The following is a 17001-nucleotide window of genomic DNA, read 5'->3' as shown; positions in this document are numbered from 1 at the left end:
GAAGAGTTACAAAGTTTGTCAAAATAAATACACATATCTTACTCTCACATTGAGAGGAAGAGGTATTCAGATAAGCAACCACATAAACAACTTCGCTAGCCAAGGGTGTTCAATACGAGGAGAGTATCGTATTGAACACCCTTGGCTAGCGAAGTTGCCACTTAAATAACATTACAACTTTAAAGTTGCATTTAGTAGCAGGTGAGTGTTACAAGCCCATTGGACCTCTTGTTAAACCTAGTAGAGTGCTCCAAATGAATTCAAAATAATAATATTGTCAAAACTTGAACACTTCTCATCTAATTGAATATTATTTTCATTTTAGTACAAAATATGATATATACCGATCCCATGTTTTAATGTAATAATGTCGTTGCTTAAAAAAACCCATCAATGGCAGGCATGTTGCTATGAATGCTACCTACATAAAATTATATGTCTATGTCGATTGGCAATTTGATATCCATGATATGGTTTTATAAGATAAAGATCATAATGTATAAGCAATGTTTAGATTTATTTGGTGTAAAACAGTTTAATTAGATTTATTTGGTGTATTTTTAACCAGCAAATTTGATCAGAATTGTTGTTTGTACATTCAATCTGACAAAATTTGTGTTAATATCAAAAAAATTACATAACTCGGCCCACGTGCACCATTGAAATATCACAAAAAAGCAGTAATAATTGACAAAATTTATACTATCTCTCTACGTCTTTTTAATTGTTGATGTTGTGGATTTTGTCATGTTTTTGTTTGTTTTTTTTCCTCTAGTGGTGCTTATGGTGGTATCAGATTCTGCTGAATGAAGATTTATAAGCATATATACCAATCCGTCATACTGAAAAACGATTCAGCCTAAATCAGTCATTATTCATTACAATATTAAACCTTAATCATGTGACCGCTATATTTTCCAGTACTAATCAATTTCTCGTAGCACGACCACACCTTTTTAGGAATGTCCTGTTCTATCTGAAATCCTACGTCAGGGTAGACCTTGACTCTGTACAATGACCCAACCAGCACCGTGACCACATCGTGTAGCGTGCCGACGTGGTCGTTAGGGTACAATAACATTGGAATTGGAGGCGATGAAACGGTTATGTCCAGACTGGCTGTATCTCCCGGCCACTGTTTCACGAATGTTGCGTAAACACGTCTCTCCATGTGAGGCATCTGTATAAGTATGAAACTGCGTAAGTCCTGTAGCAAGTTTTTGTCTTGAAGAACTTTGTAGGAAAATGAAACATTTTTCCCAGTGTTTGTTGCCCGAGTTTCCAGTATAATCTTCTCTCTAGGAACGCCCAATTTTTAAGGCTACCTCACAGAATACTTCTGCTTCTGTCTTTTCCCACTTTCCTAAAAGGAAAACGATGATTTAAGGAAATCATATTTATCATAAACAACCCTTGCAAGGTATATAACACAATCTTGTTCAAAAGGAATTCAACCTTTACAGAGTACTAGGTATTAATTCTGAAACGAAACTTTAATTAAGATAACCTTCTGCTGATGACCTTCGCAAGCCTTCTTCTAATACATGTTGACCTTTGACCTTTTCATTCTATGCAGCTTTCCTTTTATTCCTTTCTTTGTGATGTTGACCTTTGACCTTAAGCTTTTGTAAAGTTAACTTCTATTCCTGTAGACCTTTGAAAAGCTAACATTTCACAAAGACAGATAGTCCAGAGATGAAAAAGTAGAGAAAATGATCATACAGTTGTCCCTCTATGATTTTTTGTATATTGAGAATGTGAAATAAATGTTTATTGCATGGGCCTTTAGCAACTACAGTGTACCCAATGTCTTAACTAATAGCTTACACATGTCGTTTCTTGACACTACCAGACAGTCTTTAATGGCAGATAAGTATGATAGTAAGCTTTTAACTGTCTTGATATGGTATCTTTTGTTGATTTAAATGCCAGAGTTTGCAGACAACCGCAAAATTGCGTTCATGCGCAATTATGACGTTTGTCGGTAAAACCATATTCTATGACTGAAGCAAATGCAAAGCGTGTGTCCCTGTGATAAGGGGTCAGTAATGCTCTCATATATTGCAAGTCTATCTAGCTATAGATCGTTTATATCGAGGCTTCGTCATCCAAATGTATATATTGCACAAAGGATGGTAATTAAAACTTCAACCAGATCATAGAAGAGTAAGTTACCTCTACTTCATTGACGGCATGCTACTTCTAACATAAACTGGATTATAAGTTATATATCATTTCTACCGTCAAGGATTCGATGCCATTCTCTGTGGGACACGTTTTATCACACACGATGTGAACTCTGACCTGTTGTAAGGACCCCTTGATCTCCAGAGAACATCAGCCAGTCCGCATATCCATCCAGAAATAATTTGGCTGCATACTCGGCTGTTCTGGTGTCATGGTTACCCAATACGAGGATTATGTCGCTCTGAAAAGTCAGAAGGATGGTCACATAACTATTTATGGGACTTAAATTGAAAATCATTCTACAATGCATACATATGTGCAATGACGAGTCTTCGATGCTTGTATTATTAAGCCAAAACACTCTTCGAGAGACGAGTTAAGCAGGGGTAATTTTGCGGACATTCGCACTCTAGTTTTTTTTTGTTTTTTGTTTACATAAATCAGGATATTTAAATTTTGACAGGATTTTAATATTTCTGATTTACGTTTTACTTCGGTAAATAAAAATCACATCTTGATCTACGCTCCACGTTTTGTAAGCTAAACTCGACCACTTAGTTTACGAAACGGGAGCATAGATCAAGATAGAATTTTATATATTATTTAAGTGAAAATCTAGCCATTTAGTCCCTTTAAGGTGTAATGTCCATGAGAAAATTGACTCGTCCACCCTGACCGCCCACTGAACGTCAAAAATATATCATTTGACACCATGTCATTTTATGGAATTCGTCTTGACAGGTGTGAGCTGGGGGTCATAACCTAACCCTTATTTGCGGACGTTTTTAAGATTCCGTCTTCTTTCAAAGGCATTTAATGATGCCCTATAAGAACCAGATGTCTTGTATTTAATACACATGATGTATGTAACTTATGCTCATCGTCAGTGCCATCTAATAATTTGTAAACCATCTTTGTTGTAACACATTATATTAAGTCATTATATAATGTCAAGCATAAATTTAATGTTAAACAATGAGAAATTGTGAACTGACAATAGTTTATCTGTCATTAGTAAATAACTTTTGAACATCAAAATATGTTCTTGTGAGCTGATACAAATACGCATACTTAGTATATGCATTTCGATACCTAACAACAGCCACCAAACGTCGGTACCTAACACGAGGGCGTGTCGAACGATTTTTTTTTCATTTTTATCTGGCGTAAATTATTATCTAAAAATCAAATTAAACCTATAAATTGCAATTGTTGACTATTTTTGAGAGCAAACCTCGTGTCTCTACCTTTTTGACCTGATGGTGTAAGCCCATGTAGTCCCATATCGTAAGAGCGTAGGCCGTCTCTTCGTCCGTAACTGTTAAACCACCAAACATCTTTATGTATACCTCCGTCCACTCACCGAGCACAATATTATCTGCCAATTTTCACTAATACATTCTTACTTCAGCATATCGCCGGAAACTGTAAAAGGAAATCGAATTTTCAGGACGGAATTTCTGCTGTGTATCGTGTTAAGTTCACTTAATATATACATACCATCGTAACTACTAAAATTGTCTTAATAATATAATACCATTCAAACCGAAAGTGGTTGGTGTATTTTATTATCATAGACCCTTTTCTTGTCTCCAAATCACCCCATGTCCTTGGTCCGTCCTCTGTTCGTCCATCGCAAGTTGTCAAACCGTAAAAAATCCTTGTTTTCGCTATTTCTCAAAAAGTGCAAGAGAGATATTTCTCAAACTTCATAATAGGTTAAACATTGTCCATATTCGTGTCCCCTTTTCCACCCTCGATTACGGTACTTTAATTTTGGATCCATACATCAAAACGAAATTGACAAGAAGGAAAGAGTGCATGGGCTGGCAGCCAGATTTATGACCTACACTTATGATAGGACCAGGCACAGGGGCTTGGCACGATTTTCCAAATGATGGTCCATATATACTATAATACATATATATATGGACCATCATTTGGAAAATCGTGCCAAGCCCCTGTGTGACCAGGGAGGAGGGATACGTCACAGGGATGTTAGAGGACATGGAACTACCAACGATAGGCTCACACAACAAAGGAGGACTTTCATGTAGAAAGTGATTATGAGAATGTTACCGGCCTTTCCTCCGGACGCACGACAGAAGCATTAGAGCGAAAATCTTAAATTACCAATTGAATACGGAAGATGGAATAACATCCCAAGAGAAAATAGAATCTGTAGTCTTTGCAACCTGAACGAAATAGGAGACGAGTTCCATTATTTTTTTAATTCTAACGATCAACAAATAGCATTAAACAGAAAAAAAATATATATCTAGATACTATTATGAAAGACCAAGTACATTCAAATTTAATACCCTTTTTAATTTTGTAGTAGACGACGAATTGAAATCACTTGTAAAATTAATTAAACAAACAAGTATACGACTCAACAATATTTAAGATAATCTCTTGCTTAACAAATGTACCGGTGTATTATATCATATGTCCTGTACAAATTTTGTATGTATATAATTCTCTACACTTTATATGTTCATGAGAATAAATATTGTCATTGTCATTGTCGACAACTGTACATCACGTCGAAAGTCGCGGAAAATGACACAAACATTTCGAAACCTCTAACAGAATCAACACTTGCTTTGAAGAATACTCTTTCTTTGTACAACCATCGCTAACATGAAAATATCTTGCCGGCCATGGAGGAATAGTTTCTGTATATTGTCAGATCAAATGAGAAATTCGTGGTCAGAAAATTCCCTACTGCGGTCAAGATTGTTGGTTCGTGAATAATAGCATTTTGTATTAGCCCGCCATCATCTTTTCAATTTCCCATTCATCCATAGTCTATCATTTGTCGTCCATTCGCAAATAATCGATGTAATCAATATTTCCTGAGAAGAATGATATATTGTCACACTTAATGTATATGTTTCCATTGGTCCCAAGTTGTGCAAATTAAATTTTAAGTCTGATCAGAAAAACGGAATGGCCAACTGGCGGCCATGTCTGATTTCGACAAATGAAGTTTCTATCGCTAATCTTTGAGAGGTGCAGGAATGATGTTCCTCAAACCTGATATTTTAGTTCCCCCTGGTTCACGGGCTTATTTGTATATTTTATTGGCAGGAATGAAATACAATTATTGTGACATAAATGTATATAAATATGCTCTCTTATAATCAGCCAGATACACACGTTCTTGTTACATGTAGTACAGAACTATGCTTCAACAAAATCATACACATTAAATACTAATGAATCGATATTTGATTCTTAATGTTTATTGTGATTTGTGTCTGCATTTTTAAGAGTCAATAAGTTCAAGACCAGAGGTAAATGTTTAGACTGACATAATCATCACAATCTATCTTCAATGTTTGAAATGGTTTATAAAATAAAAATATTCACTCCTCCATCAGATCAATTTATTGTTGTCATAAAAAATGTGCAGGAAATTTCTTTGATATCAGAAATATACATAAATTACCTTTACATTTTTATGTAAATCTAATATTTTTCTAGATCCTCGGAAACGTGTTACGAGTCTAAAATGTGTTTTTCATTATGTTTACTTGTAATGAAAGGTGTAATTAAGTCCACATTAATTACTTGTAAAATTTATGAACATTTGTCAGAACCGTTCAATAATGGTGTATTGTTTTGATAATCATATTGTATTACAAGATGGACTCGTTTTTTTCTGCAACATCAAACATGTATTTGATTCTTAAGAGGGAAATTTCGATTATTATAAAAAAAATATCCTGATATATGCCAATTAATATGTATGACTGAAATATTCTATAAAAGCTAATTTAATATATCACATTGTTAAAACAGCAAAGAAAACTGATATTGTAACCAAACTATAATTCAAACACAAAATCGATAAACAGAAGGCAATCGATAAATGAAAGATGACGGGTAAAATTATGTTAAAAAATAAGGTAACTGTCTATCACGTAATTTTGAAAGAAAAAATTGGGGGATTACGTATCTTAGTATACAGTACCGATCGAGTGTAGTCTACTGTTCCACGGTCAGGGATTACGGTGCTTGTTTCTTGGATAATACTGACAAAACCGGTATATTACTCATAGAACGATTCTCCATATAGGCCTAGCCTCTGACGATGACCATCTGTCCGAAATCGTCCGTCCATCGTCCAGGGCTACGTACGTTATCACCGCTATATAACTCAAGGATGAAGCCTTTTGAAATCATACTAATTTATCGTATCATGACAAAGGTTAAACACTAGACCTGCAATGCATCATGACTCGGTATTTCGAAAAGAAATATGTTCGCTATCGATCAACAATTGCACACTGCTCTCTCAGTCGAAGGGAAGTTACTCCAATAGATCAAAGTGGTACGTTATAATACAGACAACGGATTGTAAAATACTGAATGTCTACTTTAATCGTAAACATCGGTTTCGATTTAACTAGTAAAGATTTCTGCTTTTCGCACAATTGCAAACTGGTTCTCAAAGTCATAGGAACCGTTCCATTGCCAATGACTCATGTCGGCTACGTACTATACAACACATTAAAACTCAAGATGCTTTGACTTAATTTAATCGATAACAAGGTTATGTGTCATGACATTACGAAGATAGTCATGAACATTGTACTGTGTTATGACATTACTTAATGACAACGTGGTGGTTATGACAACGTTATGCATGAATTACGTTATGTGCAACATACGTTCGTGTTAGACATTACGACTTTTTTCGACATTAAACTCATGTGGTAATGTTATGAAACGTTATGAATACGTTATGTGGTTATGACATTACGTCATGTGGTTATGACATTCGCTATGTTGTTATGACATTACGCTATGTGGTTATGACATTACGTTATGTGGTTATGACATTACGTTATGTGGTTATGACATTACGTTATGTGGTTATGACATTACGTTATGTTATGACATTACGTTATGTTGTTATGACATTACGTTGGGTGGCTATGACATTACGTTATGTTGTTATGACATTACGTTATGTGGTTATGACATTATGTTATGTGGTTATGACATTACGTTATGTGGTTATGACATTACGTCATGTGGTAATGGTTATGACATTACGTTATGACATTACGTTATGTGGTTATGACATTACGTCATGTGGTTATGACATTACGCTATGTTGTTATGACATTACGCTATGTGGTTATGACATTACGTTATGTGGTTATGACATTACGCTATGTGGTTATGACATTACGTTATGTGGTTATGACATTACGTTATGTGGTTATGACATTACGTTATGGGGTTATGACATTACGTTATGTGGTTATGACATTACGCTATGTGGTTATGATATTACGTTATGTGGTTATGACATTACGTTATGTGGTTATGACATTACGTTATGTGGTTATGACATTACGTTATGTGGTTATGACATTACGTTATGTGGTTATGACATTACGTTATGTAGTTATGACATTACGTTATGTAGTTATGACATTACGTTATGTGGTTATGACATTACGTAATGTGGTTATGACATTACGTTATGTTGTTATATTTACATTTGCTCCGCATTTCCCCATTGACATAATGCTAAGAGGCAGTTGCCGCCATACGCCTATAACACCCAGTGCCTCAGGCTATAACACCAGTGGGTCATGTGACATTAAAAAAGGCGGGATTTTTTTGTTTTGGTTAATTTTTTTCAAAGTTGACAAAAATTGTAAGACAATGTAAATATAAGTATTGAACAGTGTTTTTAATGTTGTTATAGTCGATATGGCAGAAAGATGTCTGGTGGGCATTGATTTATTGCAAAATACAGGTAAGTACAGGTAGATACAGGTATATAGGTAATAGAACTACAAAAATGCATACGCAGGAAATTAATATTGCAATTTCTTGACATGCGTGTATAGAGAATAAACAATATCAAACCATTTGTTATGAAAGTCACAATTCCAATAACTGGTAAGATGTAACGATAATAGTGGTCATTCACCGATGTACCAACATATCGTGTTTCCATGCTAAGGACATACTCTTGTGTGTAGTAAAACTCGTCACAGAAGTCCGATAATCTACTGCCGTTACAAAACAACTTCAAAAATCTCCACTTCGTAACAACAGTATCCTGGTTGGCGTCTTCGAACCGTTGGACCATATTATAGCATCCCCAGAATTCTGTAGAGTTAGTATCGCTAAAGAAATTCTGATGATGCTAGTCCAAACATGAACACTTTAGTCATGACTGCAGTACAATAGTCAAACCTTTCCCCTTCTTGTCCTTCTTCATTCCAGTCAGTGCAAATGGACACAGGATTACTTTCCATGCTGGTATTTCAATGCAATACTACTAATGAAATATTTGATTCAATAGTTCAATTCAATCTGATGCAAATGTTTGTGTGTTTTCAAGTCTACAGAGACACGAGAATTCGCTAGTATTATTTCTGAATGAAGTAACCTACCTTTGTTTTGGATTCTATGTAATATCTTCCCTGACACGCCTTCTTACGTTGACTACAGCAGTGACGTCACAAGGTAATGTTTAATAAAAATAAATTCAAACGTTTCTTTTGGATCAAATGAAGTCTTTAGTTGTTACGGCAATTCTGATTGGCTAATATACATGCATAATTCCAACTCAATATACTGAGAAATGAATACTTACACATGCGATAACCAGAGAAGAAAGATAACGCTACCCGACATATGGCGTGCCACACCTACATTTCGTAGATTTTGTTTAATCCTCTTGATATAATCACTTTTCCTTAACGACTGATATGTTTGAAAGATGAGACCGACTATAGAAACGTTATCGGATGGTGTAATTTCAATCGCATAGAAATAGTATATCATTAATACGTGTGAAGTGTCAATTCTGTTATAACATTATATCATTAATACGAGTGGAGCGTAATTCTGTTAAAATATATCATTAACACGTGTGAAGTGTCAATTCTGTTATATCTTAACATTTAGTTCGACATTGATATGGACCGACTTATATTTTTCCAGTGAGATTTTAAAATTAATATTCAACTTTTGAAACTATAGTCTAACAAGTGGTTTCTACATGCACGATATGGATAGCTGTTATGGTAAGACACTAGGCAAACGGTTCACACGAGTGATTGAAAGTACGTTCGTTATGCTTTGTTCGCCACTTCCTGCGGGTGATAAAAGCCGAGTAGTCCATGTATTGCTAAGATATGTTCATATTTGAGATCTCCCGGCTCAGAATATACAAATGTACTTAATTATTTTTAATTATTAAAAAGAACAATTATATTACGGGTCTTTTTCAACTTTCGATCGAGATTTTGGCCTTTCTTTATATCTTTGATGTCCTTGGCATCACTGCAACTCTAAGATTTGGTTTGGTTTATTTTGTTTAACGTCCTATTAACAGCTAAGGTCATTTAAGGACGGCCTCCCGTGCGTGCGACATGCATTCGTGTGGTGAGTGCATATGTGTACTGTGTCTGTCAATTTATTTAGAAAGGCATTAATATCTTCTTTGTCTTGAACAATCCGTATGATGGATGATAAACTTTATGATTCTATTCGGGAATATTATATCTCCTTATTTGGTATGGCGTCCAAAGTCCTCCATGCTCCTGTATTTCTTCTAGTGGTTTCATTGTCAACAATATGTTTCTCATTTTGATGCGGTCACTTAACCTGGACCACATTTTACATGAGGACTTTCATCAATGACGTACAAGCGACGCTTACCTCTCCGAAACACCTGGGCTGAGTTTTACTAAGCATCGTAAGTTACAATTTGTATCGTAACCTTAAGTTACGTTAAATCTCCGTCCTACTAAACCTCATATCTTAAGTAACGCATAAAATAACGTCGTAACTTACGGCAGCTTGGGCTACCCTTAAGTTACGACTTTTTCTTGATTAATGCATCTTAACTTACACAAAAAAGGGAAATGCTCACGTTTACATGTTTTTGTTTATGTATGAGTAAGAGAGAAAATTTAACGCTTTAGTAAAACGGGCCAATCGTAACTTAAGATTGTGCTTAAGAAAACCGTAAGTTGGATTTTTTTGCGTAACTTAAGATGTTTAGTAAAACTCAGCCCTGGTCTTATTCTCCCTTTTCGTACATTAAGTCACAAACCAAATCTATATTTTGTTCAAGGTTTGTATTTATTTTATGTTTAAAGTTACGCGTTTGTATATCGGCATTCCCTGTTTTGTATTTAGAAAGTTTGATCTGAATATCAGAGTAAATTTCATTTACGAACATACAAGTAAAAGTACTCGACATTTCCTGATAAATATTTCATTGTTGATTTCTTTCTGTTTAACCGCTAGAGCAAAAATCGTTGTGCTAGCCCTCCGGACTAAGTAATGGTTAAAGATAAAATGTAGGAAAGGTTAAAATGTTCCATAAAAGACTACACAGAAAATGAATTCAGAAAATGAACGTAAATTACCTATTATTATGTTTCAATCTTTTTTCATATTAAATATATTGCAGCAAAGATATATTCTTTATGCTTATCCTGTAAAAACATCAAAGAAAACATACACAAGTATATCATCAATTCGTTATATTTTAATTTTTTCAATTGAAATAACCTTACATTTTACATATTTATAATACATTTTTGTAATGTGTATGTAACATTTTATAAGAGGTATGCATTCGGTCTTTTCGCCTGGCATCTCCGAAAATCTGCTCAGGAAATAAGAACAAACTTGTTGGAGAAAAATATTTTGTCTTATAATATTCATACCACAGAATTTAATTGAATAAGTGATATCACCTTTAAAGATCAGAAGTGAACGTAACTTCTGGAATTTTGAAATGTTCGCGATAACGTACTGTACATCTAATGATCAAAATGACTTTTGAAAGCAACATTTGATAAATGGAATTAAACATCAGTGTTTGACAGTTTTCAAACATTTCCCCCCGCATCTACAATGTATGCACTCCCTACCTCCTGTTTTCTACATATGAGTTCTTATTTTATGCTACACACATTCAAATGACTGTAAAACATACCCACATGGATATCAGTTTAATATGATCACTGTCAATACAGAACGATTAGTATTGTTTCGTCTCTCTACGGCTCGTTCTGTCCATAATAACCATAAATGTAGATATCCATGAGGGAATAAGTAAGGGAACGCAAAATTGGTGTAAACCCATTCTACACAAGATAGGGAATGGCAACCCTTATGGGACCTGATAGAATGCATGAATTATCATCTGCGGATTTCAGTAAATCCGCTAACGACATACAAAATTAAACATTATAAATGTACATGAATCGAGAACAAAAAAGTTATATCTGGAAAATGATCAATAATCAACACTTCGAACATCGAACGAACTTTAAACAAGCAGTTCTAAATGCTTGGCAAAATAGAATACATACAAATAAGTTGCTTACGGACGAAAGCCAGGTGAGAGAATTCAGTAATATGGCTATCCAATCCATTTCTCGTTTTTCTAGTATTTTCTGTGATGCACCTGTTTCGGATATAGAATGATACAGTAAAGCTATTGTATTGGGTAGTTCAGCTAAGAGAAAGATACATACATTAGCCAGTGACATATGCACAACCTGGACCAGTTTTTTGGACGCAGATGAGGATTGGTGAATTGCCTGTAACTTTTCATTTGTCTTTACGTAACGAATACTTTTACGAATCCCGATTATTTCAAATGCAAACAAGAAGAAGCATGGCAAACATTGAAGAATTGAGGTTCTAGACACGATGCTCGATTCCTGTACTTGACTCATCCATTCGTGTCCACTTCCGGTCGGTTCAGTCATCAGCATCGTGGTAATATCTGTATTATAATCATCCTTCGATTGAACTTTTATAGATTCTGCGTTACAGAGGACTAAAACAGTCGGTGTGAACACTGCCAGAGGGACAAACATGCAGAACGCGATGTAGAAAGAGATGTACTTAGTTTTCAAATATTCAGCTACCTTCAAAGGAAATGAGATGATGATATACTTCTGAATAGCAATTCCAAGTGCGATAAAAATTGAAACACTATGGGAAAATGCCGGTAAAATGTCAACCGAAAGAATAATTATGATACAAATTGGATAAGGTATAAAGTCTGAATCGGCCCGAAACGTGACAAAGTACAAGAGTACTGGTACCTGAAAAACTACAACAAGTGTATCAAATACAGACTTCATGCGTAGTAAAATGATATTACAATTTGTTGACATATGTGTAGAGAGAATAAACAATATCAAACCATTTGTTATAAAGGTCACAATTCCAATAACTGGTATGATGTAGCGATGATAGTGGTCATTCACAGATGTATTCAAATATTGTGTTTCCATGCTGAAGACATACGCTTGTGTGTAGTAATACTCGTTACAGAAGTCCGATCTAGTTCCGTTGCAGAACAACTCGAAGAATCTCCATTTCGTAACAATCGTATCCGGGTTGGCGTCTTCGAAACGGTCGACCATATTAAAACATTCCCAGAATTCTGTAGAGTTAGTATCGCTAAACACCGTTTCACAGTACCCAAACGCTCTTCCATGATCTTCACTACATTTTATATAATCAGGAATTGAATTTTTCGAATACACTGTTTTACAAAATTCAACCACTTTTGTTATTGTTTTCAAAATATATTCGATAAAATCCGGTGATGTTGGACCCAATAGGAACACTTGTGTTATGATGTTGATGCAAAAATTGAAAAGTCCATCTTCTGGATGTTCTTCATTTAAATCTTGACACAGGGAAATAGACAAGTTTTCCATACTGGTATTCCGGTACTTATATACGTCGAGAAATATTGATTCAAATCAATTCAATGTAGTGTTAAAGACAAGTCAGTAGAATGGTACAGAGTCGTTCAAAACACAGTATACATAAACTTTAACAAATAGGTTTGTATGCAGCATATGTTACCTGTACGCAATCTAACCTGTTACACGTCATATATAAAGCCGTAGTTTCGTAATTCTATATTTCGCCCCGCTTATTAACGCGGATTATACTGATAATCTAAGCAGTAATACTTGAATAAAGTGTTTCTATTGGCTGAAAGCTTTGCATCATCATCCCAGTACATAAAGGTTCTGTTACTACGGCGATTGTGATTGGCTAATATAGATGTGTAATGATTTGTCTAAAGAAAGAATCATAAACTGACCTCTCTCTTCAATATAATAATTTTAAATGATATCTGAATGTGGAACGATCCACCAACGAACGAACATTATCAGATGCTTAAATCTGTGTCGCATAGGAAATCTGACGTCATTTATTTTGGTGAGTTCACAATTATATTCCAATACTGCCGTGTTAAAGGTCCTTTGTAGGCTCATCTTCTGTAACATCCCAATCAATATTCGGCTCAATGACACCTGTGGAACTGGAGAAATTTAAAGTGTTTTTTTTCAAGATGGCGGCGAGCATTTCATGACAGTTAAAGCTGAATCACAAAAGTGGAACTTGAGAAAATTAGAATATGTGTTGTTAAGGAAAACCATTATGGCGCAATCATGTTTTAACATGGCCGCCATGGAACTTGAGAAGATGTCAGATAAAAACAAAAAACAAACAAAAAACTCATATTTGAAAAGGAGGTCTTTTTTTTTTTGCCAAACCTAACTCACGTGACTTATTACCACAGCTGTCAGAACATACATGTAAACCTACTTGAAAGACTGTAAAAGTTTCAAAAGTAAAAAAAAAAATGAAATAAATTTTACTTTACATACGTCATCAATCTAAATACAGATATAAATATTAGCCTCGCCAGAGATTAAAGTTGATAATTTCTGATATTTCACTGAAAATATTACAACAGAAATCACGCTGATAACACAGGGGAGTAAGTGACATGACCATTTCCGCTTCCATTTTATAATATGGATTTAACTCGTAATGTAGGTGTTAAGATTAGACCTGCCAATAGGATATCACTATTATGAGAGAAATCACACCTAAAGCGAAGGTGGAGTAATAGTTCTTCTCGGATTAGAATTACAACGTTCGATCATATTTCTACAGCCAATCCTATGTAATTTCTTTACATTGTTTATCAGATAGATACGTAAACCATCCAAGTCAAGTCATATCGAGGAATAGTGCTATTTTCTTCTGTTTTTTTTTTTTAAATAATTAGTTCCAACGTAGTTCATCAGAAAACAAACAATTATTGAGGTTTTCATGGACCATATTCACGATTGTTGATAGTTTCTATATTTACATTCTGTGTTGCATTTGCCTATATGTCGTCAGTAAACCAAATTGTATTCATGAGACTGTATACTACAATATACAGTGATTCGGTCAGTGTAGGAATACAGCTTCAGGTGTTGCAGGTTAGAACAACGGCCGCCAGTTACTTTCGGCCTATAGAGCTTTCGAATGCTAGCATTTATTTACATAAGCCACCACAAAAAATAAAGAAACTTTACAAGTCATGAGGGTACTATTTTATAATTGAAAAAGGTAGTCAACACAAATTTACTATAAGCGCCATTCTTGATATATATGAAATCATCAAATTGTCAATGTCGTCACACTCACAGGGGCTCGTTTCCGAATTTTCAGAAATGCAAGACACGACAACATTGAAAATCCAATATAATAATAATAATAATAAAGTAATAATATCATTACAAAGCGTTAATCTGGTTTTGTAGCTGGTGACTCTACTGTAAATCAATTGACAACGGTAAGGAAGTAAGAACAGCTTTTTTTGTGATATCGATGTAAGCAAGCCATTCGACCTTGTGTGGCATCGCGGTCTTGTATGTAAAATTTCTTCAGTAGGAATTCGTGGGAATTTATTAGTTTGGTTTGAAAACTATCTTTCCAATAGGAAACAGAGAGTGGTCTTAAATGAAAGTTCTTCTAGTGTGCTTAATATAAATGCAGGCGTTCCTCAAGGATCCATCCTTGGGCCTCTTCTTTCCTTATTCATATTAATGATATTGTTGAAAATATCCAAGCCACAATAAAGTTATTTGCTGACTTGCCACTAAGCTAGCTAGTCATGATTCCCTTTACCTGGAAACTGGAATAGAGCCATTGTCGGAAAGAAGACGCAAACATAAAATCATCCAGCTTCATAAAATCATGCATGGACTGACACTCAGCTATTTAATGAAATGCATGGTCATTATACACGCCTATCTCAAAATATTGCTAACATACAGGCCAGAACAACGTTTTATAATAACTCTTTCTTTCCTCTTACTATTAACTTGCCTCCTAATATAAAAGTTAATCCTTCCATTTCATTTCTTAAACTTCATCTCAACTCTGTAAAATTGAAAATTCTCATGTACTCTTTTACTGGAAAACGATTGGGTCAAATTTATCATGCCAGACTTCGTTTGAAATGAAGCTCTTTTCGAGATCACCTCTTGCCCAAAAATTGATTGAAAATCCTTTCTGTACTTGCGGTCAAATTGAAACCGTAAAGCACTACCTCCTAGAGTACAATACGGATAGCATGCTACGCCGTCAATATATCAATCCTATCAACAACTTGTCTTTAGGCCTCCTCCTTCACGGTGATTCGTTGCGTACGGAGGCAGAAAACGTTAATATTTTAAGGGTGTTCAAGCATTCATTGATAAAGTAAACGCTTCGATTCTGTATGATGCTACTTATCATATCAATATCTATGTCTTGTAATCCATATATACAGCTGTCACTACTTTACGAGGGTTTACGAGTGTGTGTTGTATTCTACTCCTTTCAAGAAATGTATTCCACCACTTTCACCCTTCTCCCCCCCCCCCCCCCCCCCCCCCCCCCCACACACTTCTACCCCTTCTCGTTCCAATGTTTTCTCTCCTTGTCAACTACATTATTGTTAATGTGTTAATGTTATTATTTTACTTATTGATATTACTATTATTACTGTTTTCACTATATATATTTGTTATCAATCAGAGGCGTTCATTCCATTTCCATGGCAACCAAGCTTTTAGAAACTGTCATCATCGTGTCCAGTTTCTATCAAAACCCTTATTTACCAAATTTCCGCAAAATTTGGCAATACCTTATGTTTCACCAATCAAAAGCCAGAAATGGTGGCCATTTTCTTTAATCCAGAGATGGAAGTCGCGGTCGTGTTGGCAGTGTCATAATACACCTACATACAATGTACCAAAATCGAACAATTCAGTATTTTGATCGTTTAATATTCCCACTGGAGTACGCCAAGGCACTCCTAAGGTAGTCAACCTATTTTAACGAAAATCAATATTCACATTTCCAATTATGTTACCATGTAGAAGAAGAAGAAGAAGAAGAAGAAGAAATTTAGCTCTTTCCTCTTTCACGCTAGCGCCGATTACCGCATTCCCAGAGAAAATGCAAATGATGACACGTTTACCTCTCCCCGGAGCTCTCATTCTACCTGTGATCTCAAGCTTGCATACACATAAAAGAAAGCGGTGTTTACATTTTTTTCTCCATTTAATTTCCTCGTTTAATTTCGCTTTGCTGCTAGGCATCTAATGTGTTCATATGTCAGGGGAAAGTAAGTGGGGGTCCATATTTATGATAACTGATTGCGATCTGATTATGGATATACTAACTAATACGAGGGTTGCATGAACCCGCTGTAAATATCTTGCATCTTCTACACAAAGTCTTCATCATACATAAACTACTTTACTGTAGTACCAATATATATTTCCCATGCGTCGCCGAAAGTGTCCGAACCATTAGTACCTCAAACTCTTCGTCACGCTTCCGGATGTAACTTATGTGGCTGAAGTTTTTTTTCTTTTTTTCACATCGTTGATGGTATCTGAGACTTAGATTCTATTACTCTATAAACATCACGGGTCTGTTCCGTGGACA

The 17001-nt window shown here is 35.1% G+C and overlaps 1 protein-coding gene across 1 annotated transcript; it reads right to left on the bottom strand.

Annotated features, from left to right (window-relative positions):
* Positions 1–767: 767 nt before the first annotated feature.
* LOC117338659 (uncharacterized protein SCO4629-like) lies at positions 768–6416 on the bottom strand. Its single transcript, XM_033900029.1, has 4 exons — positions 6167–6416; positions 3435–3612; positions 2305–2428; positions 768–1363 (listed from the first exon to the last, which is right to left on the bottom strand). The coding sequence occupies exons 2-4, from the start codon at positions 3522–3524 to the stop codon at positions 1299–1301; spliced, it is 279 nt and encodes a 92-aa protein (XP_033755920.1). The 5' UTR covers positions 3525–3612; positions 6167–6416; the 3' UTR covers positions 768–1298.
* Positions 6417–17001: the final 10585 nt, after the last annotated feature.

Source organism: Pecten maximus, chromosome 11, assembly GCF_902652985.1.
Source record: "Pecten maximus chromosome 11, xPecMax1.1, whole genome shotgun sequence".
In the NCBI taxonomy this organism is placed as follows: Eukaryota; Metazoa; Mollusca; class Bivalvia; order Pectinida; family Pectinidae; genus Pecten; species Pecten maximus.
Note: the sequence above shows the minus strand (reverse complement) of the source record. Positions and strands in the feature narration are given on the sequence as shown.

What these genes read in the sequence shown, in the direction of transcription:
- LOC117338659 (XM_033900029.1), bottom strand. Translation starts at nt 3,524, where the DNA reads ATGTTTGGTGGTTTAACAGTTACGGACGAAGAGACGGCCTACGCTCTT. An exon ending in TACACCATCAGGTCAAAAAG is followed by an intron (nt 2,429 to 3,434) that starts GTAGAGACACGA and finishes CTGACTTTTCAG; the next exon opens with AGCGACATAATCCTCGTATT. An exon ending in TCAAGGGGTCCTTACAACAG is followed by an intron (nt 1,364 to 2,304) that starts GTCAGAGTTCAC and finishes TTTTCCTTTTAG; the next exon opens with GAAAGTGGGAAAAGACAGAA.